Source organism: Aspergillus aculeatinus, assembly GCF_003184765.1.
Source record: "Aspergillus aculeatinus CBS 121060 unplaced genomic scaffold BO66scaffold_54, whole genome shotgun sequence".
Lineage (NCBI taxonomy): Eukaryota > Fungi > Ascomycota > Eurotiomycetes > Eurotiales > Aspergillaceae > Aspergillus > Aspergillus aculeatinus.
Window position 1 is genome coordinate 187,034 of NW_020291523.1, and position 14,809 is coordinate 201,842.

The following is a 14,809-nucleotide window of genomic DNA, read 5'->3' on the forward strand; positions in this document are numbered from 1 at the left end:
TACCAGGGAAAAGGACTAGTCATAACCTAAAATTAAAATCAAGGCCCATCATATCTGTCTTTGATGATATTTTGGACCGAATCTGTACCAAGTGTAGAAAGATAAATATGATATATAACATACATAGTAACAAGAATATGCAGATATCAAGATATCAACATGCCGAGTATTTGAAGAAGTCGAAATTAAAGGCTCAGTGATAAACCAAAACTTAAGAATGAATACTGCAATAACAGTACGATGGTTGCATTTTCTTTTCTCTTCGATTATAACAAAACACGAGCAAATCACCATAATCGATTTCTAGATAGTAAGAAACAGGCTACATATGAGAAGGTGGTATAACCCTGTCAATGTTATCGATGAACAGAAACAGAATCCTGACCTGGAATCTTGCAAGTGTTGTCCAGATGGACCAGGACCAATCCATCATCGTCGCTGTTGCTGGAAGCCGAAGGAACTCGAAGCGGAGTGACAAACATTAATCTACAGTTTGAGACTAATGTGGCAAGAGAACCCTGAATTTTCGATTGGTTCATTTCATTGCGGTCTCAAAAGGCAGCTTGCTTCTCAATACCATAGCAAGCTGCCAAGCAGTTGAAAGCATTCTTGTCTTCTCCTAAGCAAGATATCAAGTAATGGCCTATCTACTCACCCATCGACTACCGGCGGCTGAGTCGGTTACTTTGAGACCCCATGGCCGAATAGTGCTGGAGCATTGAGTGAAGAATCTCGATCGGAAGAGAGAGGGAGACAAGCCAAAATTGTAGAGAGAGTAGGTGAAGGAAGATACCGCCTCCCTCAGTGTTGGAGAAAATCAAACTATTCATTGGTATGCTATAGATCAAGACATGTACGCACTGTACTTCCGACGTAACATCTCTGCGAGATATACCCATCTCCGGATCCGGCCAGCCCTTAGTAGCACACCGACTGCACCTCGGAGAGGTCATCACTCCAGGATTTCCAGTCCGATCCCAGACTGATGACCTCGTCGTCAGTCAACCCGCGACGGGCATTGGCGGCTTCTTCGAACTCGTCCGGGGTCCGGACCCCGCCCCCTAAGGCGAGCTCGAAGATATCCAAGATCGCCGAGTCCGGGTCGGTGACTACCCCGTAGATCGTACTGCCCAAGGCGCCCACGTCCCCAATGAGCGACATCATGTCGGCCAGCTGCTCCAGCCCGTCCGAAATGAGCCGGACCTCTCCCAAGAAGGGGACAATCATGAGGACGCCAAAGATGATCTCCTCGATCATGGCCTTCTTCTCCTCCGCCGACGCCTTGTCGGCGACCTCGACCACCATGCCCATGTTGGCTACGGCCTGCGCCAGCGTGAAGACGACGGTCGAGATGGTGAGGAGCACGTTCTCCATGCTGCCTCCGTAGGCGCCCGTCGCCGCCAGGATCTGGGTTAGAAGAATCGTCTCGGTGAGGTTCTGGATCCCCGGCAGTGCGTCCTCGATGATCGTCTGCGGGTTGGTCACGTTGATGGTGTCCGCCGGCAGAGGGTAGCCCTTCAGCACGCCCCGGTTGGGCTGGCAGGTCTTGCCGGACCCCACGCCGCAGCCCGACCCGACGTCCTCGTCCCCGAACTGGACCCAGTCCTCCTGAATCCCGGTAGTAGCGCTGAGGTTGGCCCAGAAGGCGGTGGCGTTGACGAGGTTGTAGTAGATCTCGTAGCCGTTGTAGACCTGCTCCGAGTCGAACGGACAGCTGGTCGTGGATGTGTTGACGCCGCCGTCGCTAAAGGTACACGTGAAGAAAGCATTACCCGCTCCTCCGGGGTTCATGTACGCCGTCAGCGCGCCCGGAACCTCCTCGCGGATGTATTTCTGGTACTCGGTGAACTTGCCGCCGTAGTTGGAGAGGATGTCTGTGTAGTTGGCCATCGTCGCGTTGAGCATATCGGCAAGAATGCCCAGGGCATAGTAGTTCACACAGAAGTCCTCCAGGGAGCTCGAGGAAGAGCTCAGGCTTGCAAAGCTGTCGAACGTCAGGGTGTAATCGCAGGTCTCGATGTCCTGCAGGCAGCTGGAAGTGGAGTCGACGGATTCATCATCATCCGTGCAAACCAAGTCGCTGGCATCGTCCCCACCGACGTCCTCCGAGCAGACGGGTGATGGGCAGTAGCCTCGCTCGCAGGCAAAGTCACACAGGCCGCTATCTGGGTGAACATCCGTGGTATAACCATAGATGGTCGTATTTGCGGCCGGCGGCACATTCAGCGGACCGGTGGCGGTGCACGTGCAGTTGTGGATCGGACAGAAGCCGTAGCCACAGCCATAGCTACATAGACCCGCCAGGTCACCCGTTCCTTCTCCAGCAGTACAGGTGCTCGGAGTGAAGGGCGACACCGTCGACGTAGTAAGAGGGACTTGGGTCGTGGTACAAGCTGACGAAGGACAGTATCCGTAGTTGCATGAAAAAGCACAGAGACCTGTATAGTCGGCCGTCATCCCAGCAGCTGGGTAGCCAACTACCCCCAAGCTCTTTGGTAAATCCGCCTGAGGGCCCATCTTTTGACATAAGCAGGCGCCGACAGGGCAGTACCCCAGCTTGCAAGCAAAAGCGCAAAGGCCTTCGAAGTTACCTACCCCCCAGCCCTGGACGCAGACCTGGTCCGCGAGTGAATAAGTCGGGGTGGCTGAGGTCAGGGTAGGCGCCATAGCACTGCCTACCCAGGCGTTCCAGTTCTCAATGCCGCTGGATGCGGCACAGCCGGTGACAATATCTGGGCCTGTAAAGCTCGCAATGATAGCACCGTCTCGACTGATAGCCACCTCCACGGTTCCCGCCTGAACCGAGAATGCCGCACTGCCATGGTAGAGACCTGCGCCTCCACTTGGAGTGCTGTTCCACGCCGCCTCCAAAGCAACATCCCCGACTGTTACTGAGACGTCTGCTGACGAGCCCAGTAGGGCGGAAAAGAATACCCGGTCTTGAGGAATCTCGTACGGCCAATACTCCAGCTGCAGCTCGCTGGCAGTATTACCGGTGGTCCCGCCGTCCGAGGCGCAGCTCCCACGAACATTCAGTCGATACCATGCTTGAACACCTTCCTGCGTGATAGTTGAGATATTGTTTTTGTAGGTATCGATAAGCCACGGGAGAAAAGCTCGCCAGCCATCATGGGGCATATTCAATGCATAGTTGTACGGGGATTCACCGGTCCCAAACGCAGTATACGTGGATTCCGCCAACGGAGAATCACTGTCCTGGATCGGGCCAATATAATGAGACTCCCCAAAATCAATCCAGGAGATAATCTCAATAAAGTCAGGCGCCAAATACATGGCCTGGACCCAACGATCATACCAAAGATCATCACCACGCCACAGCCAGTTCTTGTCGTATCCGGGCATGTTCGTGAAAAACCACGGAGATACCGGCATCATGTACGATTTACCATCCAGAAAGTCGATATAGGAAGCATCAACATAGGTGTTCATGTCACTTGGACCGTACGGCCATGCCGCCCAACTAAACAGACCGTCGGCCACTCCACTGCCTAGATTCACGGCAACGTCCGCTCCAACAGAGGACCAGTCGGGGAGAAAGAAACACCCGGTCTGTTCCTTAATATCAATCCAATCGTCTGCATTATCGGGGCCTTCAAAGGTAGAGACAAATGGCTTCGACTCATAATGCCAGTATGCTCCGTCAGAGGTATAAGTCTGCAGCATAGTGAGTACATCAGCCTAAGCCCATGGCCCGTTGCCTGCGTAATCAAACGAGAAGAAGAGCGACAGCCCGGTATTGCCAGCGGCAGCGAAGGCGTTCTCGAGTGATTGAGTATTTGTGGCGTCACCCACGGCCATATTCATGGCGAATGCATCGATCTTAGCGTCGAGCGCAAGTGTCATCTCATTTTCCCAATCACTAACTGTATAGTTCAGGGTATTGGACACCTTTTCGGCCTGTTAGTGCGAAACCTCTCTGCCAGACTGCCAAACTAAGAGACATACCATGAAATGGGCGAAAACTGCCCGACAATGGGCCCGGGTGGCCAAGAGGACGAGCGACAGAATCACTGGGAGGAAAGACCCCATGGTAATAGAGGTAATTGTCTGCCAGGCTAGCCTGTGCGCAAAACGAAGTCTGAAAGAGAGGGAAAGGTTTAAGGCAAGGATAGGAAATAAATTTAAGTGAACGAATGAATATTCTTGGTATGTCAACGAATGAATCGGGATTTAGAAAAGGGAGCGTTAGGTAGGTGAGATGAGTGATCCTGTCATAACATGGCTTCGGGAAGAGATTTCTAGCATTTACTTATAGATAGATCAAGTCTGTCTCATATGGTCGGGCTCTACGGACAACCCCGACAGGCATAGAATTACCATAATTGATCTTTTTTAGACGAGGGCGAGTGAGGACTAGCTAGATAGGCCTTTGGGCTCGCGACGTGAGGGAATATTTGCCATGAGTCCGTCGGTCCACAATGAATTCCCACCACGAGAGTTGCAGTGGATAGTCTATGTTCTAGTAGCCGGGCTACTAGTCCTAGTACTGCCCCTTTCAACAGTTGAAATTAGTGTGTCCTATAGCCACGGACTTAGTTCCTTTTTCTTGATTGAGGTTACATGGACTAGTAGCATGCCGGCGTTCAAATCGGCCTCACGCACTAATAACGGATTCTGGTCGCAAATGTTCGAATCGACCATGACCAAGCTCCGTCCTCCCGCTGAGGGGGGAGAGCAAGATATGATCCGAGAATAAATAGGCCTTGCTGATAGCTTTCTCGGTATGATGCTCTCCTTTAGTTTATTTCCTGCCTTATCGTCTAGCAAGAAGCTGATTTTAATTCTGCGATTGCACTGGATCGAATACTCCCCAACCCTTCTTCCTCTTTTGAAGCTACCTAAAATGAAGTTAATCTTTTCTATATTCATTCTGGCTGCTTCCATCAACCTTGCACATTGTTCTGGGTTTACCGGCCCTTTTGAAGCTATCTTTTTCTACTACGCCTACCAAATCGATGCCGCTGCCGCTGCCAGAGCGGCCGCAGACGGCGTGCCATATGAGGCTACCATCGGGGGTGATTGCATAAACAAAGACTGCACCCTGCTGGATTTTATCGAAAAGATCATGAACGCTGATCTGCTGAAAAAGCTCACGCCCACAACTCGGGGGGCGACTACCAGCCCCGACGTTTATGACACAGCCCTAGATATTGACCGAGCCTGGAATTACGACGGCTCTTTCCTGCAAAAGAACGTGATAATCAAGAACGGGCAAGGCAACATGGGGCAGCTAGTCACTGCGGTCGTTAACAAAATACAAACTGCTCGAGCGGTTGTACCATCCGCAGACTTGGTAGCCAAAGCAACGGTGGCCTTAAAATGGGCGCAGGCTGTTCGGCTCACAGAGCTGGTCATCCAAGGGAAGTCAGAACTGACCGGCTACAAAGCAGAAGCCTTCGCGAAGGATTATCCATCCATTACCCTGGCTAGCACCCAACGGATATTGGACGAGGATAGAACCGTGTCGCCATCCCTACACATTGTTTACACGGATCTGGACTATGCCAGCATGGCATTGCAGACAGCAACCGGAGACTTGGCGGGAGTTGGTGATACGTACAGGGAATTTTTGAGTTGGGCGCAGGCCGTGCCTGGGGACAGTAAATATCGATCACATCAAGCGCTTGCGGACGTGTACAAGCGGTCGGTGGCATCGCTCGAAGCAGGCTGTTCATGAGTCCCTGAAGCCGAGTACTCGAGAGACCGTTCTATTTACTAGCTTCTGTCTGGTTCTTTTTCCGTTTCCTACGTTCCCCCTATCTTTCTTCTTCCGAATCTTCTGTCTCTTGGGCTGCTCCTCTCTGCTGTTGTTTCCTTCCAATTGGGAAAACTTCTTTACTTCATTTAAGCCAAATTGTCAAGGTCATAAAGTTAGATTAGTCATGAAAGACTGAAGGAGAGGGCGAAGGGTAAATGATATGGACTTTTCGATGTCCGTTGACCGAGACTCTTGGCAGTGTACGTAGGTAATTGGTGGAAAATAATAGTGGAATCAAGTTCAACACTCAAGCATCGCGAGGATTTGTAGAAACCAAAATCCCCAGCTCAAAGGCTAGATCGGGTTGAAATGGGTGGTATTGTAGGGTACCTTAATCGCCAGAAGTCAGGGTGTGCTAGGCTGTAGCTAGTGCTGAGAAACCGTACTGTCAATCCAAGACCGGCTAACTGTTCTTTTCCCCCGTAGAATAGGGGTAATCTCTCAATTTCGGCCCAATCTGTGCCTGGATTGATTTGCGGACATGAGTGCTGGCATAGTTCTAGTAGTGCTCGGTAGGCCTTACAGATCAAGTCTAATTACAGAGGCCACGGTGGGGTACAACGCGAAAGACCCCGACTGCAGGGGTCTTATCGCGAGGTAATGCATCCTACTAATAAGTAATTTAGGGTTGGGTAAATAAGATTCTGGCCCGGATCCGGAATAGCATCCCATTGCCGCAGTTCCAGGCGATCTCGGTGAAAAGGAGTAGTTTCAATAGTGGTAGAACCGTTGCTTTCATTAGCAGCCTCCAATCTCGTCACATGCTCACCAGTGGCAAAATCTACCTAGCGCCTGCCTGTGGCGAGATTGCCGGAAAATTAACGAAACCCCTGTCTCTTGTCCGCGGAGTCAAGTTGCTTTGAAATTCGCAGCCGTTGAAGGACCCTGGGGAAGTCAAGTAATACAGAAGTGCGGTGCATTGACAACCGAAGATCAACATTCCAAGCCTTTCAGGGATGCACCCAATCCCGAGATCTCCGAATTTTCTCAGTAGAGACAAGCCTTTCAAGTAGGGCATCTACAGATCCGAGCAGTGGGTCCTGGTGAGCTCTTACCTAAAACAAGCTCATAAAAACTCTTATCAGCAACGTGAACGAACGCCGGTGGTTTGGGACCCCACCTACCCCACCCCACCAGGGACTCGGCTGTTCTGAGCTAAGATAGGCGACCATGCCGAATCTGTAGGCCATTCCGGCAAACCATTGAATGCGTTATTTGCGTTAATTAAAAGCACATGCCGCATGTCTATTATCGTGACCCAAGTGTCAAGACAAGTTACCTACCTAGCGGTGACCTCGGAGATTATTACTGTGCTAATGCCAGAATTCAACAAACACCTCCCTGAATAGTCACTCTGGTAGTTTCCTAGGGGACTGGTTTTACCATGACCGACGAACCCTCATGCCCGACGCGATGTAACAAATGAGATAAAGGGGCCATGTGTCTCAGCATTGAAGCACCGGAGGGCCCTGAATAGCACAAGATGTTGTTGTCTCACTCTATCTTTCTGGGTCTCTTTGCTCTCACTGCGACTACGATCGCAAGTACCGCGTGTCTAGACAACTCCGTTCATGATACCATCGCCTTCTTCAGTGGAACCGCTCTGACGTTCGGTTCCAACTATACCAATGCAGCAGACTGTGGCCACAAATGCTCGACACTTCATGCATGTCGAACCTGGCTCTTCACCAGTGGTGGCCAGTGTGAACTTTTTCGCCACTCTCCGGTCGCAACAGCACCCAATCCCAATTTCACCTATGGTTTGTGCGGTCAGGGGAGCAGTCCTTCCCAGAGCGTTCGGCCTTCACTCATGTCATCTTCATCCCATCTGATTCACAAGACTGCAACATCTTCACCCACTTCTAGTATGGTAGGTCTCTTCATAATGCATGAGTGGTTCTCCCAGCTCTGATTGCTCGTTTGTTGTGATTTCACTGACCCTTTCACTCGGCTCAGATCCCAGTTAATGCCGCTAGCAAACGGCATCTTCAATTCCACAAAGACGGTAGCCATCATCACCGTCATTGAAAGACGCAGTCGGGCCAGAATCGCTAAGGGAGAGTTTGAGGTGGCAGGCGATGCTCGAGCTCAAGTTTCTGAATATTTCCCCTGTCATTTCAGCGTTCTTACCTCTCTGTGATGCCTCGAAGTCCCACTTGTTGCTCTTGTCCTTTCTGTTATCCAGGCGACAGCTATTTTCAACCCCTCTCATTTGCGTATGCTCAAGGCTCAAACAATATGTTAATGCTGATATTTACTCTGATATTTGACCAAATTTATGCAAAGAAAAAGACCTAAAAAGACGTGCTTTGGAATGAGCATGAGTAAAAGATAATCTTGAACATGGAACAACGCCGGCCATTGCGCAACGGGCTCCCAAATAGGCTAACCCGTTATGGATTACCCCCTTTCCGTAGTAATTTACGTACAGAACATCCTATATATTCTCGAAGTCCGGCGGATGTATCTCTTCAAGTTCCTTCTTCAGTCCCCTCCACCCCCTCGGCTCAGCAGGGGACAGACAGGCAATAACGCAAAGCAGAACTCGATCTCCAGCTACCAAATAATCAAATATGAGCGACAGAACAGAACAACCCTTGCAATTTGATAACACTGGCTCATGTCCACTTCGAGTGCCAGGATTCAGCGGAATTCCCCTGGACTATGAGTTCGATTTCAACCAACGCTTTGCGCATGGAGCACGCGAGAATTACTCAAGAAGAGCCATCAGGCTCACCGCACCTGAGGTTCAGATGTTGCGACTCATGGAACGGATCACAGACACTCCGAACTGGGAACACGATGTGTTTAACGAACAAAATCTTGCCCAGTGGCGTGCACAGGCATCTTCATCTTACGCGAGCCTTGACTCGAACTCAGATCAGGACGTGGACATGGACCTGATCACAACGAAGGCATGGCTCTGGTGCGTAGCGGAACTGCAGGACAAGGCCAAGGGCTTCCGGGACACTGGATATGTCATCGTTCTCAATGCCGACTCCGGCGTAGGCAAAATCGACGACAAGGCTCTGGGGGATGATCTCCAAGAAGCACTCCGTCCGCTCTTGCCGACAAGAAAGGGTGGTGGCATTCACGAATTAGTAGATCCGTCGCTTTACATGTTGGTCTATGGCCGGACAACAGTTCTCAGCCACGGTGGTCGGGTTGCTCTGCCTGCGGCGGACGGCTCAATCTCCCAGTTCTATCCGCCTTCCACCGATCCCAGACTAGCCACGGCACCTGTGCAGGATCCCACCAGGAGTATAACGGCCCTGATACCCCGAGAACTCTTCTATCTTCAGGATAATCTCAAGCTACAACAGGTTTCCTTTCGCTTCCAATGGCTGCCTTGCGAGGTGGAGTTTGCGGAGCCGTCGGGGACGGCAGTACGGATCACCTCGTACATCAACAATCTCCACCCAAGCCATACCCAGGCCTATTCCGCAATCGAGAAACTTATTTCTCGCGCGATAGGACCGTGGAATGAGGTCCTGGTCAAAGGCGCTGGCGGGCGCATGCCTCGGCGCATCTATACCTATGGCGTCACAGACCGAGAAGAAGAATGTCCCATAGATATAGAACCGCCGGAGGACATTCTCCCAGTCGTGTGGAATCAGAAGATCACTCGACGCGCCTGGTCTCCGGAGCAATGGGAAAGTCACTGCTCCAAGGTGCGAGAGTATTTGACTTTGCCTGATGTGGATCCCAAGTACCGTGTCTTCGAACCCGAGCCCGGGGATCCCCCTGAGACGGAGGATCTTCTGGCTTGGATGACGCCGGAGATGTGGGCATCCCCTGCACGCGTCGCGGAGATTATCCGGGCGAAGTTCAGGCGAGTGCATCGGTTCTCATACCCCGAGCCCGGGATTTCCTATACGTATGAAGACTGGAAAAGAGGCCAGACCGCGAACCCGATCTTCGGGCCATGGCCATCTGACCACGAGTTCGACCCGCCTCGAAATCACGAATACTACTCGGTGTCGCTCGAAAATCAGTTCCGCAAACAGGGTCTGCAGGTGATTGTTCAAGTCTTCAGCATCGATCTGACGCCCGAGGGATGTGGTGGTGATGATGGTGCCCATGCATACCCCGGAGATCCAGAGTTCCACGTGGACGGGATGCTCAACGAGCATATTGTCGCCACCGCACACTTCTGCTACAGCGCGGAGAACATCACAGAGTCCCGCATCTCCTACCAACAACGGGACAGGTTGCGCATATTCGGCCATCAACCGGACCCCTTCTGCATCTACAAACTCTACGGAATCCCTCCCTGTCCGGGACCCGGCGAAGACCCAAACGCTCTGCCGCTGCAAACCCTAGGGTCCGTCGCCGTCACTCAAGGTCGTTTTCTCATGTGGCCCAATGCCTTGCGATACAAGAGGCTTCCGTTCTCCTTGCTCGACCCGAGCCGCCCAGGCCATCAGCGGTGCGTCGTCTTGCGGCTGGTGGATCCCCACTATCGCATCTGCTCGACTCGGAATGTGCCCCCGCAGCAGCACGATTGGTGGCGCAATGCGGTCTTGGCGAATTCCGCCACGACTCCGCTCTCGACTCTTCCCCGGGAGCTGATGGACATGGTCATGAAGGAAACAGGGCCTTGGCCGATGCAACTCTCCGAAGCTTTGCAGCACAAGGCAGACTCTGAGAAGGAGCGAGAGGAAGCCGTTCCGCACCAGCTTGTGTACATTCAATCCTACGATTTCTGGTGGGAATTGAGTTAGTGCCGAGCAGGGGGTTTTACACCACAGTATGTTACCGTTCAGATCATGGTGGTTTGCTTTTTCGCTTCTTCGTCGATGAAAAGTCTTAGGTGCCTATAACAACTTGGGCTTTGGTTGGCATAGATCGTGTGAGGGATCTTGTAACTTTCATAGGGCTCGGTACTTATCTGAGTAGACTTGAGTACCACGAAACTTCCACCAGCCTTTACAGACAATGGACAGAATTCGCAGTTTGAGCCTGGTTCTCTAGACCCTTTTTCTTTCCCAATCTGACAAGAAGCACTCTTTTCACCGAGTTGATACTTTCCATGAGACTGGGCAATGGAACGATCTTCGCTCCGATATCTTTAAGATTCTTGCCCCCTTTTGGAGCTCCCACGATGGAGTCTTTGAGACGGGAAATTAGAATGTCCTAAGTCAATAGATTCCTGCTAGTCTAACCATCGTATTTCACTACATTTGCACAATAATGGACCATGACTTGCCGTATGATACATCATCTCCGGAATGCCTATCCGTTCCGATCTGTTGTTGGAATCAACATATTTGGGGGCTGATTGCACTAACAATGTAGCATGTATAGCGGGAGTAAGGCTATCTTTATGGCTCAATCTCAATAGAAGGAATAACTATGGGGCAGTGAAGAAGAGGAATGAGTCGAGTTGCGCTGCCCCTAGGAATCAAACTTGCGCGTCCCCGTAGCACACTCGGAAGCTCGGATGGTCGGATGCACCCGCACTCCGGAACGGGGGACGGAACCAGGGTCTTCCGACAGGTCCCAGGTTTTCTATGTACACCTCGCCCCGGGTTTCTACCGGGATTCCCAAGACACGGAACTGTAACGGAAGAGTGGATATGCTGTATCGTGCATGGCTGGGTGAGGGAGAAGCCTGTCAGCATGCATTGGCAAAGCGCTTCCTCATCAACCTAATTCTAAGGCTCCGGGCACGTCTTGTGACTCCCTTCGCCCCTCTCCCTTGCCCCTCTTCATGGTTACGTCGTCCATTTTGCTGAGGAATCTGGGTTGAACAAGCCTTAGCAATGGCATCAGCAATACTAATAGGTTGTACCGGACTGGTGGTAAGCCCCGACCACGCCTTCTTGGCCTTTTAGCGTCGTATCCTGGTACAATGTACGGCGTGCCCGATTTGCACACTTACTGACCAAACACTCCGGGAAAACGATAGGGATCTCACATCCTCCGAAACCTCATCTCCAGCGAAGCCATCACCTCAATCAACACCTTCTCCCGCCGCCGTTCTCCGGAGGCATCGTCATCAGATAAAGTCCACGCCTTCGTCGCTTCAGACCCAGCCCGGTGGCTTGCCCAGATCACGCGGCCGTCCGGAGGGCAACGACCCGCGATCTTGTTCTCCGCGTTCGGGACGACCCGCGCCGCGGTCGGCGGCAGCTTCGAGGCCCAATCCCGGATCGACCACAGCCTGCAGCTCGAGCTCGCACGGGCCGCCCGGCAAGCGGGCTGTCGGGTGTGCGTCCTGGTCTCTTCGTCCTTCGCCAGTGAGCGTTCCTGGGTCCCGTATGCACGTATGAAGGGTCGGATTGAAGCCGATCTCAAAGCGTTGCAGTTCGAGAAGACCGTGATTCTCCGTCCCGGGGTTATATTAGGGGATCGTGGTGAGAGCCGTCCTGGGGAATGGCTCGCGCAGGGGCTGGTGCGGGGCATTGGGATTGTAGCTCCTTCTTGGGGGAATGCGCTTGGTCAGGATGCTGGTGTGATTGCTGAGGCTGCTTTGAGGACTGGACTAAGGGGCTTAGAGGGGGGTTTGGATGGGGGAGATGACGGTTCTGGGGTGTTGCTTGTGGAACGGAGTGATATCGTCAAGATTGCGAGGATGGAGCCAGTTTCTTAGCTTCTTTTGTAAGAAAGTTCGGTGGGGCTCTTTAAAACATCACAGTATTATCGCAAAGTAGCATGTGTTAGTTCTCTCTTCTCTTATTTGGCCTGTTAGTCTAGCATAGAAGTAGTGCTCCTGCGTAATGTATAGTACATGTACTTTGTTCATGTGGACACAAGATATTGGTTGAATTTTGCTGTTGGTGATCTAACATCTACTCCTTTACTTGCCTAGCACACAGTAACGTCATTGACCTCTTGTTGTTGTTTACTGTGTGTTTGATCAACTGTGTCGGTATGTTCAAGTGAACTAACCACGTGGTCCAGGGTTATTCACCAAGTAACTATCCACGCAAAGGGAAGTCAGTCAACTACAAACACCAAGTCCTTATAACATTGATCCAATTAGCCTTCTTGACCTCCCTAGTCAACATACCACAGACTTATGTGAACTAAGAAAACAAGTATCTTTGAGCAGCAGCAAGATTCTCTGCTGAGACATGATATGAACCACATTTCGTCAATTTCATATCGGCCATGGACTGAGCGCCAGCACCAGTGCTATAACAACTCAGACTGTTCCTTAGCTAACAGCAGGTAAGTGGACAGTTAGACGCCGTAAAAGGGAAAGGTGGCAGTGAAAAAGCATGCGGCTGGGTGGGGATTCACAGCGTTTTCATCTTGCATGTAACACGCTCTTGCTTATCCTCTCCTCTCCTTCATTCTATATCATCCGCTGCCTTTAGAGGCATTCTTTCTTCTGACCCTGGTCACTCCTGCGTGTTCTCCGTCAGCTAGGAAATCAAGCCCGTGCGTTAAATCCAGCTGAGGCTCAGTGGATCAACCTCCTCGCAGCTATCGAGTGTTTATCCAGCTTCTTCTTTTAAAAAAAAGTCCACTCCCCAAAAGCGGGTCGCGCGCGTCCATAATCATCCCCCAATATGTCCCCCCCGAACCCCGACACGATCACAATCACAAGCCCATCTGACCTTCAAATCGTGATCGTCGAAAAGTCATCCACGCCCCAGGAAAATGAGCCCCAGCCCCACAAAAGCAAAACCATGAACGTCGACCGCGCCACGCTCATCAACGGAAACCAGTACTTCCAGAACATGCTGACCAGTCACCGCTGGGCAGAATCCGACCGCGCGACGATCACCGTGCACGACGACCACATCGTCGCCATGGAGGTCCTACTGCGCAAGCTACACGGGACCCTAGACGCGATGAGCGTGAAGGAGGTCTCCGTCGCGGACGTGTGGCACCTGGTGCTCGCGTGCGACAAGCACGGCCTCAACCCGAAGGACTTTCTGGCCTGGTTTGCATCGTGGGCGGAATACGCCGAGACCCAGATCGAGACGCTTTACGACGGCGACGAGCTGAAGTACTATCGACAGATCCTGTTCCCGAGCTGGGCGACCGACCATACGACCCTCTTCGCTGAGGCGACCAAGTCCCTGGTCTACGGGAGCGAGGAGCATATCGTCGAGCGCAACCCCACGAAGGTCCATCACATGCATCTGCCGCCTCGGATTCTGCGTGAGTATAAACATTCCTTCTCCTGATATCAACCAGGCACGACTGTTACCTATCTAACGCCCAGACTCCCCGCAGAGCAAATGAACGCCGTCCGCGGCCGCCTCCGCAACATCGCGCACAAGGACCTCTTCAGTTGGATCGCGACGATTTTGAGGTCCCCCACCCCCTCCCCGTGCTGCGAACGCACCGTCTTCGAATTCTTCCGCGAGCTACAGCGCATCAGTGTCTGGCCCTTCGAAGAGTGCATGCGGCACAGCAGCATCGACGATCTGGTCTTCCGCATGGAGAGGTTCGATGCGAGCAAGATGCGCGGATACACGGACCCCGGGACCCGGAAGCCGGTGGATTGTACCCATTGCGGATGCAACTGGGAAGCCGTAGTGGCCGGCGCCGCGAAGCGCGTGGAAAGATACTTCGATGGGCTGTGTCTGGATTGCATGGATAACACGAAGAATCTGGAAAAGGGTGGCGATCAGGACCGGGATTACTGGGCGTATATGCTGCCCCGGGAATGGTACGATGTAGGGTGCCGGATCAAGCACGGCGAGCCGACCTGGTATTTTAGTTTCATGGGGAGGCGGGAGAAGAAGGGGTTGATTGCGGATGTTTAGGGGGGGCAGTCTACCTATCTCATGGTTGAGACCGGCTTTTGAAGGTTGGGGGCAGGCTGTACTGCTCTTTGTGGCAAGGCTTGCGATCTGTGGTAAATGAGTTTTGTGGACGATCTCTACGGTCTGCTTTGTTCTGTAACCCATGGCTTACTTACGCGGCCTTCATATCTTCGTTTCCCAACCTCTTCCTTTGCGTTCCTCTCCTACGCCTATCGTGACTATAAGGTGATCTTTTGCAATACGGTCATATATCTGCCCCATGAGAAACCCAGCACTCAACAAGACATAAAGGGAACTGCGG

The 14,809-nt window shown here is 52.1% G+C and overlaps 5 protein-coding genes across 5 annotated transcripts; 4 read left to right on the forward strand and 1 right to left on the reverse strand.

Moving 5' to 3' along the window:
• Nucleotides 1-918: 918 nt before the first annotated feature.
• On the reverse strand, nucleotides 919-4,050 carry BO66DRAFT_442469 (glycoside hydrolase family 71 protein; the record flags this gene model as incomplete). The annotated part of the gene is made up of 3 exons (XM_025651432.1): nucleotides 919-3,675; nucleotides 3,814-3,909; nucleotides 3,967-4,050. The coding sequence occupies 3 exons, from the start codon at nucleotides 4,048-4,050 to the stop codon at nucleotides 919-921; spliced, it is 2,937 nt and encodes a 978-aa protein (XP_025499902.1).
• An 814-nt stretch (nucleotides 4,051-4,864) lies between these two features.
• BO66DRAFT_332312 (uncharacterized protein) lies at nucleotides 4,865-5,698 on the forward strand (the record flags this gene model as incomplete). Its single annotated transcript, XM_025644128.1, has 1 exon — nucleotides 4,865-5,698. The coding sequence occupies one exon, from the start codon at nucleotides 4,865-4,867 to the stop codon at nucleotides 5,696-5,698; it is 834 nt and encodes a 277-aa protein (XP_025499903.1).
• Nucleotides 5,699-7,262: 1,564 nt separating this feature from the next.
• BO66DRAFT_332338 (DUF4246 domain-containing protein) lies at nucleotides 7,263-10,503 on the forward strand (the record flags this gene model as incomplete). The annotated part of the gene is made up of 3 exons (XM_025644133.1): nucleotides 7,263-7,675; nucleotides 7,842-7,955; nucleotides 8,364-10,503. The coding sequence occupies 3 exons, from the start codon at nucleotides 7,263-7,265 to the stop codon at nucleotides 10,501-10,503; spliced, it is 2,667 nt and encodes an 888-aa protein (XP_025499904.1).
• Nucleotides 10,504-11,356: 853 nt separating this feature from the next.
• BO66DRAFT_190792 (NAD dependent epimerase/dehydratase family protein) lies at nucleotides 11,357-12,466 on the forward strand. Its single transcript, XM_025642451.1, has 2 exons — nucleotides 11,357-11,583; nucleotides 11,691-12,466. Exons 1-2 carry the CDS (start codon nucleotides 11,545-11,547, stop codon nucleotides 12,372-12,374), a joined length of 723 nt encoding a protein of 240 aa, XP_025499905.1. The 5' UTR covers nucleotides 11,357-11,544; the 3' UTR covers nucleotides 12,375-12,466.
• An 833-nt stretch (nucleotides 12,467-13,299) lies between these two features.
• Nucleotides 13,300-14,508, forward strand: BO66DRAFT_414657 (uncharacterized protein; the record flags this gene model as incomplete). The annotated part of the gene is made up of 2 exons (XM_025649484.1): nucleotides 13,300-13,897; nucleotides 13,973-14,508. 2 exons carry the CDS (start codon nucleotides 13,300-13,302, stop codon nucleotides 14,506-14,508), a joined length of 1,134 nt encoding a protein of 377 aa, XP_025499906.1.
• Between the last annotated feature and the right edge of the window lie 301 nt (nucleotides 14,509-14,809).